We start from the raw sequence: 15,329 nt of genomic DNA, 5'->3' as shown, positions 1-15,329 counted from the left end.
TATAAAAGGACACACGTACAATACTACATAAACTCAGAGTTTACAGTTTATGTAGAGGACAAAGCACATAGATTTAAGTAAAAAGAAAGTATATACAAAGTTACACCAATTGATTTCAAGGAGTGAGACAATGAGGGTGTATTTAGAAAGATATTTTTTGTAGATAGTGGCACCTGTATTGTCCTTGGAAGGAAACTAGGAATTTTAAAAGGTAAAGATAAGGAGGGAGACATGAGGAACCATCTAATCAAAGACTTGGAGGCAAACGCTAAAATATGACATATAAGGCATAAACATCAGGCTAATTTGACTGGAATAAACACTGTGTGAAATGAAGTAATATGAAATTATCCTGGAAAGGTAAGTGGGAGTAATATTGTGGAGAATTTAAAATTCCAGAATGAAGAGTTTGTATTTTCTCCTAAAAGCAGTATAGATAATTTGTTCACGATAAGCTGTAAGTCCAAATTTATTGGCATAGCTATCTACCAGAAATAGGAGTCCTATAAAATTGTCTTTGATTTCTGCCAGATGCCTTCAATATGTTTAAAAAGAAAGTATAGCCAAATATAAAGTTAACTTACATCCATCCTCACAGATATTCTGGCATTCTTCCAAAGATTCGAAGTTGTTGGCATTGCCTAGGCATCCACCATACTTGAAAGGTTCGCAATGCTTTGATTGATTATTATAGAAATACCTGGGAAGTAATCCTCGACAAATTCCAGAATCTTGTTCCAAAAAGCAGATTTCAGGTTTTTCTAGAATAATGATGATGATGATAAAAGTATTGGATTTATTTATAAAAAAGTCACAAGTTTGGGGTTAGGATTCAAAATAGTAAGAACATTTCAAACTACAAGAAGTTTGTAGGAAAACAATAAAATTTCAAAGTTGAAAATATAATTTAACTTTGCATATCTAGTTCTGACTTCTGATTTTAGTGAATATGAAATGTTCCCCTCTTTGGGGATAACACCCTCAGATTTATAGGGAGCATAGAGAAAGAACACTGGATAAGGCATCAGATGACCTGGTTTCCAATTTTAGCTCTGTTCCCAAAGTAATTGTGTGACCTGGATCATTAGAACCTCTGGGCTTCAATTTCTGTGTTTGTAAAGTGGAGGAAGTATAGATTTAGAGCTATAGTGGCCCCCATAGGTCCCATCTATCCCAGCCCACTCATTTTATAGATGAAGGTTCTAAAGCCTAGGGAAGAGAAACAATATGTTCAAGATCACTCTGTGAGTAAGTGGCAAAGGAATGAGTATTCATATCCAAAACCAGGTCTTCTGACTACATTGCTGTTTCAACCATATCTCCATGACTATCTCGAAGTTGACTTGCAGATGTAGTGGATACACATACATAGAAACAAATGGGTGTATATTCATAAATACCCATATGCATAATTAGCTACACATATGTTAATATGTGTGTATATTGGCACATGAATATATTACATATATGTTAGAATATATTACATATATGTCAGAATACCCATTTATATGTATATTTAGATTGCCAATATGGCCAATTGAAACTTGTTATACCAAATCAATTTGTCTTTGCCTTGAAAAACGTTAATTGACTTAAGAAACATTATTTAGAGTTATATTGATATAAATATTAAATATTCTCCCATATAATTTCCTAGCATTGATAGAAGAGAATATATTGGTGGAATAGAAGTTACAGATGAAAAATTATCTGGCTGATTGAGTTCCTTCACACTCTATTCTTTAACTCTCTTTTTCATTCTGTCCCTTTGCCCCTTAGTAGTCTAGGCAGGATTTTGCCAGATTTTATATCACAAAATAAATACTTAAGATATTGTAATTTAAGGTGGAGAGATGGAAGAAAACATAGGCAAGTTTTCCATTGGGGATATTATTGACTACATGAAACTTTGATAGTTTGTGAAGATACATAGAATGCTGGTTTGTTTAGAACATCCATGGTAGTCTGCAATGGAAAAGATAAAGTGGAAGGATTTTGCTCCTAATAAAACAGTAGTGTGTCTGATATTTATCAAGAGGACTATTGAAGGAAAAATAAGAGTCAGAATAGAAAGGAGTTCCCATAACTGCATGTATCTAATGAAATTAATCACTATTCCAGGTGTGACATTTTTCTACATACATTTATATATATATACATATATGTAGAAAATATATATGTGTACACACACACACACACACACACACACATACACACACACACACATATATATATATATATATATATATATATATATATATATATATATATATATAAACCTTTATTCTCATGGTACCAGACTGAGTTTCAGGTAGAAGTGCAGGATTGTAGCAACAGTGGTTTCCCTGAGGTTCTGAGCAATAGCTAAATTGCAGTGGAATCCATTTTGAAATCTAAACCAGGTCAGGCTCAGTGGTTATCTAAGTGATAGCCAAGGAATCTGAATTTCTGGTTTTGTTTACTTCAACATAGAATGAGTGGAACACTGAAGCAATTATCTGACTAAAAATATCTTTAGTTTTATCACTATATAATTGCATCAATTCTTTCTGTATATGTCTATCTCTGTCTCTCCCTTTCCTCTCCTTTTCTTCTTTATTTCTTTCCTTCTTTCTTCCCTTCCTCTTTATTCTTCTTTTCTCTTTTCCTTTTCCTCTCTCTTTTTCCTTTGTAGTATAGTTTGAAATCTGGTGTGGCTATCTATCTTCCCTCACATTTTAAAAATTGATTCCCTTGATATTCTTGAGTTTTGATGTTTCCAGATGAATTATTATTGATTTACTTATTTGGTGGTTTCTTTAACAGGGCACCAAATAAGTAAATTAATTTAGGTAGGATTGTCATTTTTATTATATTGGCTTGGTCTATCCATAAGCAATTAACTGAAGGATGAATAATAGATATGCTTGATTAACCCCTGATATTATTGGGAGGGTTTCTAGTTTATTTCAATTGTGCATAATGATTAATCTTGGTTTAAATAGATACTACTTCTCATTTTAAGAAAAACTCAATTTATCTCTATGTTTACTAGTGATTTTGATAAGAATAGGTGTGAAAAGCTTTTTCTGCATCTATTGATAACAATCATATGATTTTTGTGGGTTTTGTAACCGATATAGCCAATTATGCGTATAGTTTTTTCTAATATTGAACCAGCTTTGCATTGTACTACAAATCCTACATTGTATTAATACATCTTTGTGGCATATTACTGTAGCCTACTTGCTAGTGTTTAATTTAAAATGTCTCCATCAATATTCATTGAAAAAAACAACATATTTTCTTTCTCTATCTTTGCTGTCCCTGTATTATGTATCAAAATCATAACTGTACCATTCAAGGAATTTGGTAGCATTCCCTTATTATCTATTTTTTCAAATAGCTTCATATTCTTGAAATTAATTATTCTTTAAATATTTGGTAAAATTCACATTTAAATCCACGTATTCCTAGAGATTTTAAAATTAGGGTTATTTCAGTACTACATTTCCTCTTCTTTTAATAAGCACAACATATATTATGGCAAATATTAATCCATTTTACTTATCTTATTAGTTTTGTTGGCATATAAATGGGCAAAATAGCTCTTAATAATTACTTTAATTTTATCTTCATTGGCAGGGCACTTACTGTTTATATTTGATACTAGTAATTTGTTTGTTCCTTAGTTTATTCATTCACTTATTTATTTATTAATTCATTAGTTGATTCAACCATCCATTCATTTATTTGTTTATTTACTTATTTGTCCATCTATCTATTTATCAATCACCTATCATCATCATCTATTTATTTTATTTGCCCCTTCTACCAAGTTTATGGCCAGCGACAGTTGGAACTCATTTCCCTATTATTATTCTGGGTACAACCATTCAGTTGTCACCGAAGCTCACAAATTAAGGCTCACAACCAATTAATTGAAATGCCCTTCATAATAACTGTCCTAAATACCCTCTTCTCTCCTCTAATGTTGCCACCACACTGGTGTAATTCCTGGTTACCTCATTCCTAGACTATGGCAATTGCTTATTGGTTGGTCTCTCTCTGCCTCAAGTCTCTTCCCATTTCAGTTTATACTCCTGTTGGCTGTCAAAATGATCTTCCTAAGTGCAAATCTGATCATGTCCCATATTTTAATGAACTGCAACATATATTAACCCTCTCCGCAAGATGAAATATAACATCCTTTTTCTTTTAAAACTTTTAAAAAAGAAAGTAAGGAAGCAATGTATCAGAGACATGGAGTGAGAGAATTTCCAGGAGGAGAAACAGGCACTGAAAATGATCAGTTAGGAGATGGAGTGTCATCCAGTATCATTGGGTTGCAGATTATTTAGAGGTGAAGATGCAAGAAAATAATAAAGGTAGGAAGGAAGCAAGTTGTAAATAGTTTTAAGGGTCACATTCAAACTTATGTTTTATATTTAATCCTGGAGATAAGAATGAGACACTGGAGTTTATCATGTAGGGATGGACAGTAGATAGTATTTATATGGTGCTTGCAGATTTACAAAGCCCTTTACATCAATGATCTTAATTGACCCTTCTGCCAACCCTAAGGAAGAAATTACTGATGGCATGATTAGTAACCCAGTTTTACAGATGCTGAAACTTAGGGTCAGAGATATTAAGTGTTTTTTGTTCATATCCATATAACTGGAGCAACCATGTGGCACAGTGGAGAGAACAATAAATTGGGAACCAGGAAGACTCATTTTACTAAGTTCAAATCTGGCCTCAGTTCCTCATCTGTAAAATGAGCTAGAGAAGAAAATGGTGAAGCACTCCAGCATCTTTGTCAAGAAAACCCCACAAAGGGTCACAGAGAGTCTAACACAACTGGACAGCAAATACTACTAATAGATATTTGAAGCAGAATCTGAAGCCAGGTCTTTTATAAGCCTTTATTTAAAAAAATGTATTCAAATGTCTTACACTTATTTAAATTTGCCCTTACTTCAAGGTTAAATGACACTTGAATTAAGAATTAGCTTATTTTTAAATGGGAAACTCAATTAGGCAGTTTCTGTGTAAACCATTTTAATAAGCCAAAAAAGTTAATTTACCTTGTAGAAATTTTGTCTTTGTAGTCTTCCATGGGTATTCTGCAAAATACGGGAAATGTACAAAAGATCATGTGATACAAATATATTACTATTAATTAATTTAAAGTAATGTAATACTTTATAGTTGTAGGCTACTTTGTTGTTTAAGTTTCAAATTTGTCATCTCATTTTATCCTCATTACAGGCTAATGAGGTAGACGGCCATTTAAAAAAATCAAGTTAGAAATTAATGCTCAGAGATTATTTGTGATTAAAGAGATTAGTTTAAAGAGTTTAAAGTTGATTGTCTAAAGGTACAGAACTAAACTGATGCTAGATCACACCAAAATATGTACATACAAACCAAGATTCTTAGAACTAGAAGAGAAAGAGAACTTGTCGAAAACAACTTGATTTTCAGGTAACCAATTATTATGTAATTGAGATTAAATGACTCACCAAAATTAACTCAACTAGTTACTGACAAAGTGACAGAGGAGAGACTGGTACTCGATTCTTGTATTCTAGACTAAATAACTTTTCCATTCTCCTCTATATAATTGTAAAGCTTGCTATGTCCTTTTTTTCTTTATAGTATATGCTACACCATGATTTCTTTAGACAAGACTAACTTTTAAAACTTAAATGAAGTTACTTAAAATCTTTTATCCTCTCAATAGTGTAGGGTTTTGTAGGGTTATAGACCCTTTTGGTCATGGTCTGATGAATCCTATATAACCTCTTCTTAGAATAATAGTTTTAAATGGATAAAATAAAGTAAATATGAGCACAAAGGAAACCAATAACATTTACATATATGTTTATATATTTATGTTTAAACATACATGCATATGTGTATATATACATATATATGTTATTTATATGTTTATGGACTCCAGATTAAGTGCTCCTACAAGGGACTTTTTTTTTAGAAGAACCAGTATATAATTTGTTTTACTCCAGACCTTACTTCTACCTGGAAAAACAGGATTTGAAATTCAAAATATTCTTAAAATATGCTAAAGAGTTCCTCAAAGAAGTGTTGGGAATAATCAATTGACATGCTTTAAAAAATAATTTGTTTTATAAAGAGAAGCTTTAGTTGAAACAATTTATAAATGCTTTTTTCTAAAGAAAGAAAAGGAAAGTTTTAGGAAGTGGCTTGCTCAATATTCTAGATACTAAGTGTCAAAATTGGGATTTGAACCTAGGTCTTACTGAATGAAAACCCAACACACTATACACTTACCCATTCTGCCTCTGCCAGTTTTAACTTTAATAAGTGAAATTTTTAATGATATGAATTAACTATAAACTGTAGAGTTTAAGTTAATATGGTGATTAAGGAATATACTAAAGCATCAAAAAGATACCTGTTTCATATTTCCATATTCATTAAAAATGCATAATATTTGAAACATAAGGATACATTTCTTGGAAATTTGTAAGGTTTATTCTGTAACATGACATATTTAAGCAAGAGTTCAAGATGTCTCTGAGGTTGCATAACCCCATGGTAATTTCAAGTGCGTTTAAATAATAAAGGATTCTAAATATTTGGTTCATATCCATTCCTAATAAGTAGATGTTCCTCATATTGATTCATCAATTATAGTTTCAGCATTCAAAATTTTTCATATATGTAGTTTGAAAGGAATCACATAACATCAGTGGCAGGCGAACCTAGTTGAAGAAGTAGGAAAAACAGGAGACAGCATATCAGGCAAGTCAGACCACCTTGATCATTATCACCATCTATAGACTCTAATGGAAATAGATTAGAATCCTGAACCTAAGAGTCTTGGAAATTATCAATGTTGACCAAATTAACAGACTTGCTTCTATCCCAGTCCCATAGACATCATTGAGAGGAGAAATAATTATGAAAAAAGTGCCTTCTTTCCTCATCACTAGAAGCAATAACTTACTCAGTCTCAGTGATATCCATTAGCTAATAACACAGGAGCCCTCAGATCCTAATGGAGAGCTTTCAGGGCCCTGAATACAAGAGGCTTTGAAAAAACAATGTCTCCAGTTTAATGCCAGTAGCCATTAGCCTGGGAAACAACCCTTGAAAAAATGCAACCTGACAACTGTTTTTACAAGTCCTAAATCTATATCTATTGGAGATCAAGAAAAGAAAATTGACACCAATGTACTTTGCTCTATCAACGGGTTCAATGTCAGAAACTGATATGATTTTTATCACTGGAAATGACATTAAAAAAGAGGTTTTAAAATCTACACAGCTAGGTTGCACAGTAGATAAAGAACCAGCCCTAGATTCAAGTTCAAATCTGGCCTCAGACACGTGACACTTTTTAGCTGGGTGACCCTGGGCAAGTCACTTTAACCCACATTGCCCTGCAAAAAAAAAAAAATCAGTATTGATAAAATCTGCCTTGTTGGTACATGCTAAGGTCCATGGGGCCTTTATATAAGATCTGTAGGTTTAACCTTCTATATATGTTTTCTCCTCCATTAGAATGAGAGTTTCTCAAGAGCATGAGCTGTCTTACTTTTTATAAGGGCTTAGTCCCTTGCTTTGCACATAATAAGCATTTAATAAATGTTTAATTAACTAATCAATACAAGCTTATGACAAGCTTACTAAAACTCTGTGACATTAATTCTCTTGCTACTTCCCCCAAATCTCAAAACTGAATTAAAGATTGGTAGACTGGAAGCCAGGATGACAGAACAAAAAGTAGCCACCTTGGACAGGGGCATGAGTCAAAAACAATAACAACAGCAATAACAACAACAGCAGCAGCAGCAGCAGCAACAACAGCAGGTACTGAATTTGGACCATCCCTCTTATCTTCTCACTCAAAAATATCCACCTGTTTCAACTCTAGTTTTTTAGTCTTCATGTGCATCTACCCACCTGATACAATTCCAGATTTTCCAAGATTTAAACAAACAAACAAACACACAATATTCTGAATATTTTCTGTGGCATAGATTTTTCCTTAGCAAAAACCAATAAATACATTAACAGAACCACAGATGTAGCTGTCCAACCTAAATTCTATACCAAGATTTTCTGTATGATTACCAATCATTCCTAATTTTACTGATACGCTACAGACAAAAATGCTAAAGTGAAGGAGAGTTGCACAACTTCATAAAAAATGATGGGATAAAACTTAAAGTCTTCCTGACAGATCAGAACAGCTGAGAATTCATTCTATTTGTCTTAGGAAACAATTGAAAATATATCCTCTTGATTCCTAAACATTTGTAACTCAATTCAATTTAGCACCAGAAGCACTTTTGATTTTAAATCTGAACTTATTATCAATACTCCTAACTAAATGGGGTCAGCTTATTAAAGATAAAATCAAACAAAACAGGTAGAAGAAAAATTGGGAAAACAAATGAGAATGATGCAAGAGAATCATGAAAAGCATAAAAAGGAAGCACATACTAGAAAAAAAAATGTACAAAAATATACTGAAGGGGGGCAGCTAGGTGACACAGTGGATAAAGCACTGGCCCTGGATTCAGGAAGACCTAAGTTCAAATCCAGCCTCAGACAGTTGACACTGACTAGCTGTGTGACACTGGGCAAGTCACCTAACCCTCATTGCCCCCCAAACCAAAAAAAAAATTTGAAAAAATACTGAATAAAAAAACAAACAAAAAAAACTCTTTAAAAAGCAGAATTGGCCAGATGGGAATAGGGGGTAAACAAATAAACAAATGAACAAAACAAAAACCTTAAGAAAATAACTTCTTAAAAACTAAAATTGAACAAATGGAAACTGACTCCATGAGACATCAAGTATAAAGCAGCCAAGAGAATGAAAAAAAAAGAAGAAAAATGTGAAATATCTAATTGCAAAAACAACTGACCTGGAAAAATAGATCCAGGAGAGATAATTTAAGAATCACTGGACTAATGAAAGCCATGATCCAAAAAAGGACCTGTAAATAATACTATAAAAAATTATCCAAGGAAAATTCCCTGATATCCTAAAACCAGAGGGTAAAATAGGCATTGCAATAATCCCCTGATCTCTTCACAAGATTTAAAAAAGAAAACTCCCAAGAACATTATAGGATAATTCTAGATTAAGGAGAAAATGCTGTAAGCAAGAAAAAAGAAACCATTCAATATCATGGAGCCACAGTAAGGATTACACATAATTTAGCAGCTTCTACATTGAAGGATCAGATGGAATGGAATATGATGTTCTAGAAGGCAAAGGACCTACGACTACAACTAAGAATCACCTAGCCAGTGAAACTGAGCATAATCCTTCAGGGCAGAAATGGCCATGCAATGAAATAGAAGATTTTTAAGCTTTCCTAATGAAAAGACCAGACCTGAAAAAACAAAAAACAAAACAAAACAAAACTGATTTTCAAACCAGAAACTCAAGAGAAGTCTAAAAAGGTAGAAAGGAAAGAGAAAACATAAGAAATTCAATAAGGATGTCATCCTTTCATGTGAACATAATGAGTATAATTCTTAAGAACTGTATCACTGTTAGTTTAGTCAGAAGGAGTATACATAGAGTGTGTGGATATAAGGTGATATTGATGGGATGAGATAAAAAATAAAGGGTGAGAAAGAGAATTACACTGGGGAAAGGAAGGAGAGGTAAAATAGGGATAAATTATTCCACATGAATAGGCACAAAAGAACTATACAGTGGAGGGGAAGATGGGAGGAGGAACAGTGGGCATTACTTTAACCTTAGTCTCATTGGAATTGGTTCATAGAGAGGAAAAACATACACAGTTGGGTATAGAAGTCTATGTCACTCTATAGGGAAGTAAAAAAGGAGGCGGTTAAGAAAAGGAAGTGGGAATGGCAGAAAGGAGGAGAGATTGGAGTCAGAAGCCAAAATTCTGGTGAGGAGGGAAAGGGTAAAAGGAGAGAGAGATACATTCTCAGTGATACATGGCACCTACACAAAATTGACTATATATTTAGGGCAACCTCTCAATCAAATGGAGAAAGTCAGAAATATTAAATTCATCCTTTTCACATCATGATTCAATAAAAATAACTTTTCACAAAGGGCAGTGGAAAGACAGATTAAAAATTAATTGGAGGGGGGCAGCTAGGTGGCACAGTGGATAAAACACTGGCCCTTGATTCAGGAGGACCTGAGTTCAAATCTGGCCCCAGACATTTGACACTAGCTGTGTTACCCTGGGCAAGTCACTTAACCCCCACTGCCCTGCAAAAAAATAAAATAAAATAAAAATTAATTAGAAACTAAACAATCTAATGCTAAAAAATGAGTGGGTCAGAAAAAAACAGCATAGAAATGATAATAATTTCATTAAAGAGAATGACAGCATTGAGGAAACATACTAAAATTTATGGGATTCAACTAAAGCAGTACTTAGGGAAAATTTTACCCTCTAAACATCCATAAAATAGATAAAAAATTGGGTGTGCAAATAAAAAAATCTAGAAAAAGAACAAATTAAGAATCCCCAATTAAACAACAAACTAGACATCCTGAAATTCAAAGGAGAGGTTAATAAAATTGAAATTAAGAAAACTCTCTGAATTTAAGATACAAGTGCGGTTTTCTTTGATAATTTTGAAATTTGATGTCTAGCATCTTTTGCTGATCATGGATTTCAAATAGTGTAATAATTCTTAAATAATTTTCACCAAACTATTTTCATGATTAGTTGTTTTTTCTGATGAGACAGTTTATATTTATATTTTTCCATTCTTTTGACTTTGTTTCATTGTTTCTTGATGTCTCATGCAGTCATTAACTTTCAGTTGACCAATTCTAATATTTAAGGAATTATTTTCTTCAGTCTATCTTCTTTTGTATCTCCTTTTTCATTTGGTCTATTATGCTTTTTAAAGGCTTCTTTTCTTCAGTGATATTTTTGTGTGTGTTCATTTTCTTTTTTTTTTTTTTTACCATTAGGCAAATTCTGTTTTTTCAGGTGTTATTTTCTTTGGGGTTTTTTTGTGCTTCTTTTGCCAAGCTATTAATTGTCTTCTCATAATTTTCTTGCATCAATATCATTTATTTTATTTTATTATTTAAAGTTAAAGCATTTATTTATGACATTTTACAAAGCAAGGTTGCAAAATGGAGAAAACTACATAAGCAAAATTTGAAATGAAGACTCAAAGAAAGTAAATGAACAATTAATACTACTTGTCTGTCATTTCTTTTCCCAACTTTCCTCTACTGCTCATCTATTTCTTTAACTCTTCCAGGTATTCTTGTAGGGCTTGGGTCTAATTAGTATTATACTTTTAGGCATTATTTGTAGCTGTTTTCACATTTTTTCCTCTGTGTTTATATTCTGGTCTTTTCTACCAACATAGTAGCTGTTTATGACAAATTTTCTTGTTCTTTTCTTTTTATTTTGGTCATTCTTAGCCTATTTATTGACATTGAACTTTGTGTTAAAGTTCACCTGCTCACCTGGGGTGGGGAGTCCCTGTCACAAGCTTCAGGTTCTGTTGTGCTACTTTTTGTTCAGATCTAGTTCTTGAGTATCTGCAAAATTTTGGTACTTCCAAGATTATGTGATGCATAGAGAGGTGTGGTCAGTTCTCACCTTTTCTGTTCTCTGGTCTTTACCCAAGAAAGATCCTTGCTTGTGATCAATAGGATTGCTGATCACCACCAGATGCACTGAGTGCCAAAAATGGTCCTCTGTAATCTCTTTCTTATCAGTTGTCTGGCCCCTCTTGAAATCTCTGGGCAAAGAATTCCTGAAACTGCTGCAGTTGCTGCCATGGCTACTGCCACCCCTTGTGCTGCAGTGATGTGCTTTGGGTCAGCACCCACCCCAACTACCACCCCAGTGTCACAGACCTCTCTTTTTATCCTCCTAAGAACTCTTGTTGGCTCTACAACTCCAAAATTAGATTTGAGCCACTGGTTAAGGAGCTAAAGAGAAGGAGTAAAGGCACAGCCTGTACTATAAAGGGTTTATTGGGAGGCTTTGTCTTCAGGGGGAAGCCAGTTTTTAGTAGAAGCTAGAAGTAAGATGGTGGTATACAGGTAGCATCCCAGTTGAACTCTCCCAGCATTCTCCTATAAACAACTTTAGAGTAACTCCTCAAATCTAAGAGGTTAGAAGAGGGGGGGGGGTGTGTGATCACAAGCAGTTATGGATCACAGTTCCAGTACAGAGAAGAGCACTTCTCATCAGTCAAAAGTGAGAAGGGGTCCTGGTCACAGTACCAAGACCAAGAGAAACACTTGCACTTGTGGCAGCAGGAGAGCAAGGATCTTTCCTGCAGGAAGTCTTCCACCACCACTTTTAATTACAAGCCCCTCCCTCTGGTAATTAGTTCCTATTTATCTTGTATATAGTCTTCTATAAAAATATTCATTTGCATGTTGACTCTCCTTTTAGACTGTAAATCCATTGAGGGCAGGGATTATATTTTTCCTTTTTGTATCTTCAATATTTAACAAGTTTCTGACACATAGTAAATGCTTAATAAATGTGTATTGATTGAATAATTGATGTATCACTAAAACTATCACCCCATCACAACAGACTGTGAAACATCTTTTTTTCCTTAAAGAGTTTGTTTATCTTCTATTTATTTTGTCCCAATGTGCATTGCTCTTTTTTTTTTTGGCAGGGCAATGAGTTGACTTGCCAAGGGTCACACAGCTAGTAAGTTTCAAGTATCTGAAGTTGGGTTTGAACTCAGGTCCTCCTGAATCCAGGATTGGTGCTTTATCCACTGTGCCACCTTACTGCCCCCTAGTTGCATTACTCTTAACAACTCCATTGCTAATATACGAATTTCATTGCTTGAATGTAGAAGAGGGGAATTTTAGGGAGTACTTCATATGAGAGAGATACTTAAAATAGGTATTTTTTCCAGTGACCTATAACCTTGGGGTTTCTAAGCTGAAAAGGAGAATTATTGATTCATTTTTGATTCATTATGTATTAATTCCCAGGAAAGAAAGAGAATACTTATACTCTAATTTCCCTAGACAAAGAACTAGTCAACAGGGATTGAGCAAGCTTGGCCTAGCTAGACTGGTATTTGAGGTGAGCCCTTCACTATTTTACTTTCCTTTTCCCTAAGACTTGGTTTCAGAACAAGACTACTCCCAGAGGTTAGGAGCTAAGGAAGTGTTTCAGAAGTAGTCAAGGTTGAGGAAGAGTAGTTCTATTAACAAAAGAATGGGGCAGAGTAAGAGAATGATGAAGTCCTGTTTACCTGCTTGCTCAACAGAGCATCACACCACTGTGTTGTTGTAGTTGGTGGTAGTGGTAGCAGGGTAGATAGGTGTCACAATGGATAGAGCACTGGGCTTAGTAGCAGAAAGATTCATCTTCATGAGTTCAAATCAGACCTTAGACACTTACTAGTTATGTGACCCTGGGCAAGTCACTTCACACTGTTTGCCTCAGTTCTTCATCTTTAAAATGAGCTGAAGAAGGTAAACGACTATGATATCTTTTTCAAGACAACTCCATAATGGGGTCAAAGAAAGTCATACATCCCTGAAACAACAATATAGTACCATAGTACTGCAGATGGGGAAGCTGAGATCCAGAAAGATTTAAGTGACTTACCTACTAAGTATAGCTATTAAGCTATGCTTAAAGGAGCCAGCTCTTGAATACACATTCTAAATCCATGATCTTGTTAATATACCTCATTATAAATGGAGAGAAGTGGAGAAATTGTTGTTAACAAAAACAAGACCTAACCAGGGGTATGCTGTAGTCAGCTCAAACCAACTAAAGATCTGATTGTTAAATTTCCAATGTGCCTGTTTAAATGTCAGATATTACTAAATCCTACAAATTAGGGCTTGATTTATTGATTTGTTCATTGTCTAAACTTAGCAAAGTGATGGGGAAAATGTCAATGATGCAGCTTAAACTTGAGAGTTGTTTGTTAAATATTTACCAGCCTACCACTGCTAAAACTTTTAAAGCACAGCATTTTGGAAATTGACTTTGCATTAAACTAGATCTTATTAAAGTAGGTATCATTTTGTTATTTAACATTATAACTGAGAGGCAATTCTTCCACAGTATATCCTATCATTTAATGGAAAAATGCTGTTATCAAACCAAATATAATCAATCATGCATAAGTGGGGTTGGAATGATCTCTAATACTCCATTAGAATTTTTTCCAGGCAGTTTTCTCCTTTTCATTATACATCAGTAAACATGCTTTCAATTGAGTCATCCTGCTAGGGTTTCAATGGAATCTCTTTCAAGTGAAATAATAAGGCAAAAGCAACAGCTGACTGATTTGTGCTAGTATCAACCATGTTTATCATTCAGAACATATACAAATTTTATAATTATGTCTATCTAACTCATAATGATTTTAGAATTGTTTTTCTGAGTTGGTATTATTTAAAAAAAAACACCTGTGTTTTGTCACACAGACAAGATTTTTTACTGGTTTTCTCAAACCAAATAAAACTTCAAAGCCTTTTACTAAAACTGAAGCATTAAATAACATACTCCTTTTTCTCCCTTAATAAAACTTGAGAACATTTTTTCAGTACCTTGTTTCCCATAAACTGTGGTTAAAAACATCTTCAAGGACAGGGTGGAGATCTGATTTGAAGTTCTGTGATGTCTCCTGATTCACATCTTTTAACCAAATGGAATACATTTATATTTTCATACTCCTAATCAAAAAAGTAGAGGCTGGGAGCCAATGCAGTAAAAAGAAGATCAGCTTTTGAGTAGAGAAGACAGGTTCAAGACTTCTCTGTGGTACACACTAATTGTGTTCCAAGAGTCAAGTCACTTAACTTTTCTTGGTCTCAGTAAAAATTTTAAGACTATAACTTTTAGAAAAGTCCCAAATCTATGGTAGAAGGAATTTCCATACCAGTGGAATTACAGGTAGGTACAGACCAAAAAAAGAAACTAACAAACAAAAAACAAAATGCTTCTAGTATAGGGAGAAGCCTTATTTTGAGATTCCTGGCCCCATCCTGGATAGCATTTGCACCTGCACTAACAGCAAAGCAGCAGATGTTAATAAATGGAACAGAAAGTTCTGTACTTTCATTGTACTGAAAACCACAGCATAGCTCTTATTTAGAACTTTTATTTGTGTTGACAACAAACCATAATAAAATAATTCATTTTCAATGTATTGTATTTTCTTCAATCTGCCTTTTTTGGGGGGGAAATTGACAATTTTGAAATATGTCAATCAGTTCTTAGGATTCACATCCATTCAGTACAAAATAGTTGAGAAGATCAACAGGGTGGCTTGATGCAGTGTAGGAAGGAAATGTGATAGGTCTGTGTTCACACATGTTG

At 33.8% G+C, this 15,329-nt stretch overlaps 1 protein-coding gene across 4 annotated transcripts in view; it reads right to left on the bottom strand.

The window, feature by feature from the left end:
- TFPI (tissue factor pathway inhibitor) overlaps positions 1-15,329 on the bottom strand; it is a 108,473-nt gene that overhangs the window by 15,412 nt on the left and 77,732 nt on the right. For all 4 annotated transcript variants that reach the window (XM_043998171.1, XM_043998173.1, XM_043998172.1 and 1 more), the window contains exons 4-5: positions 5,070-5,108; positions 585-761 (exon numbers count right to left, since the gene is read on the bottom strand). In XM_043998171.1, coding sequence (XP_043854106.1) covers positions 585-761; positions 5,070-5,108 — 216 coding nt within the window. The remainder of the gene's footprint in view (positions 1-584; positions 762-5,069; positions 5,109-15,329) is intronic.

This window comes from Dromiciops gliroides, chromosome 3 (assembly GCF_019393635.1).
Source record: "Dromiciops gliroides isolate mDroGli1 chromosome 3, mDroGli1.pri, whole genome shotgun sequence".
NCBI classification, from domain to species: domain Eukaryota; kingdom Metazoa; phylum Chordata; class Mammalia; order Microbiotheria; family Microbiotheriidae; genus Dromiciops; species Dromiciops gliroides.
Note: the sequence above shows the minus strand (reverse complement) of the source record. Positions and strands in the feature narration are given on the sequence as shown.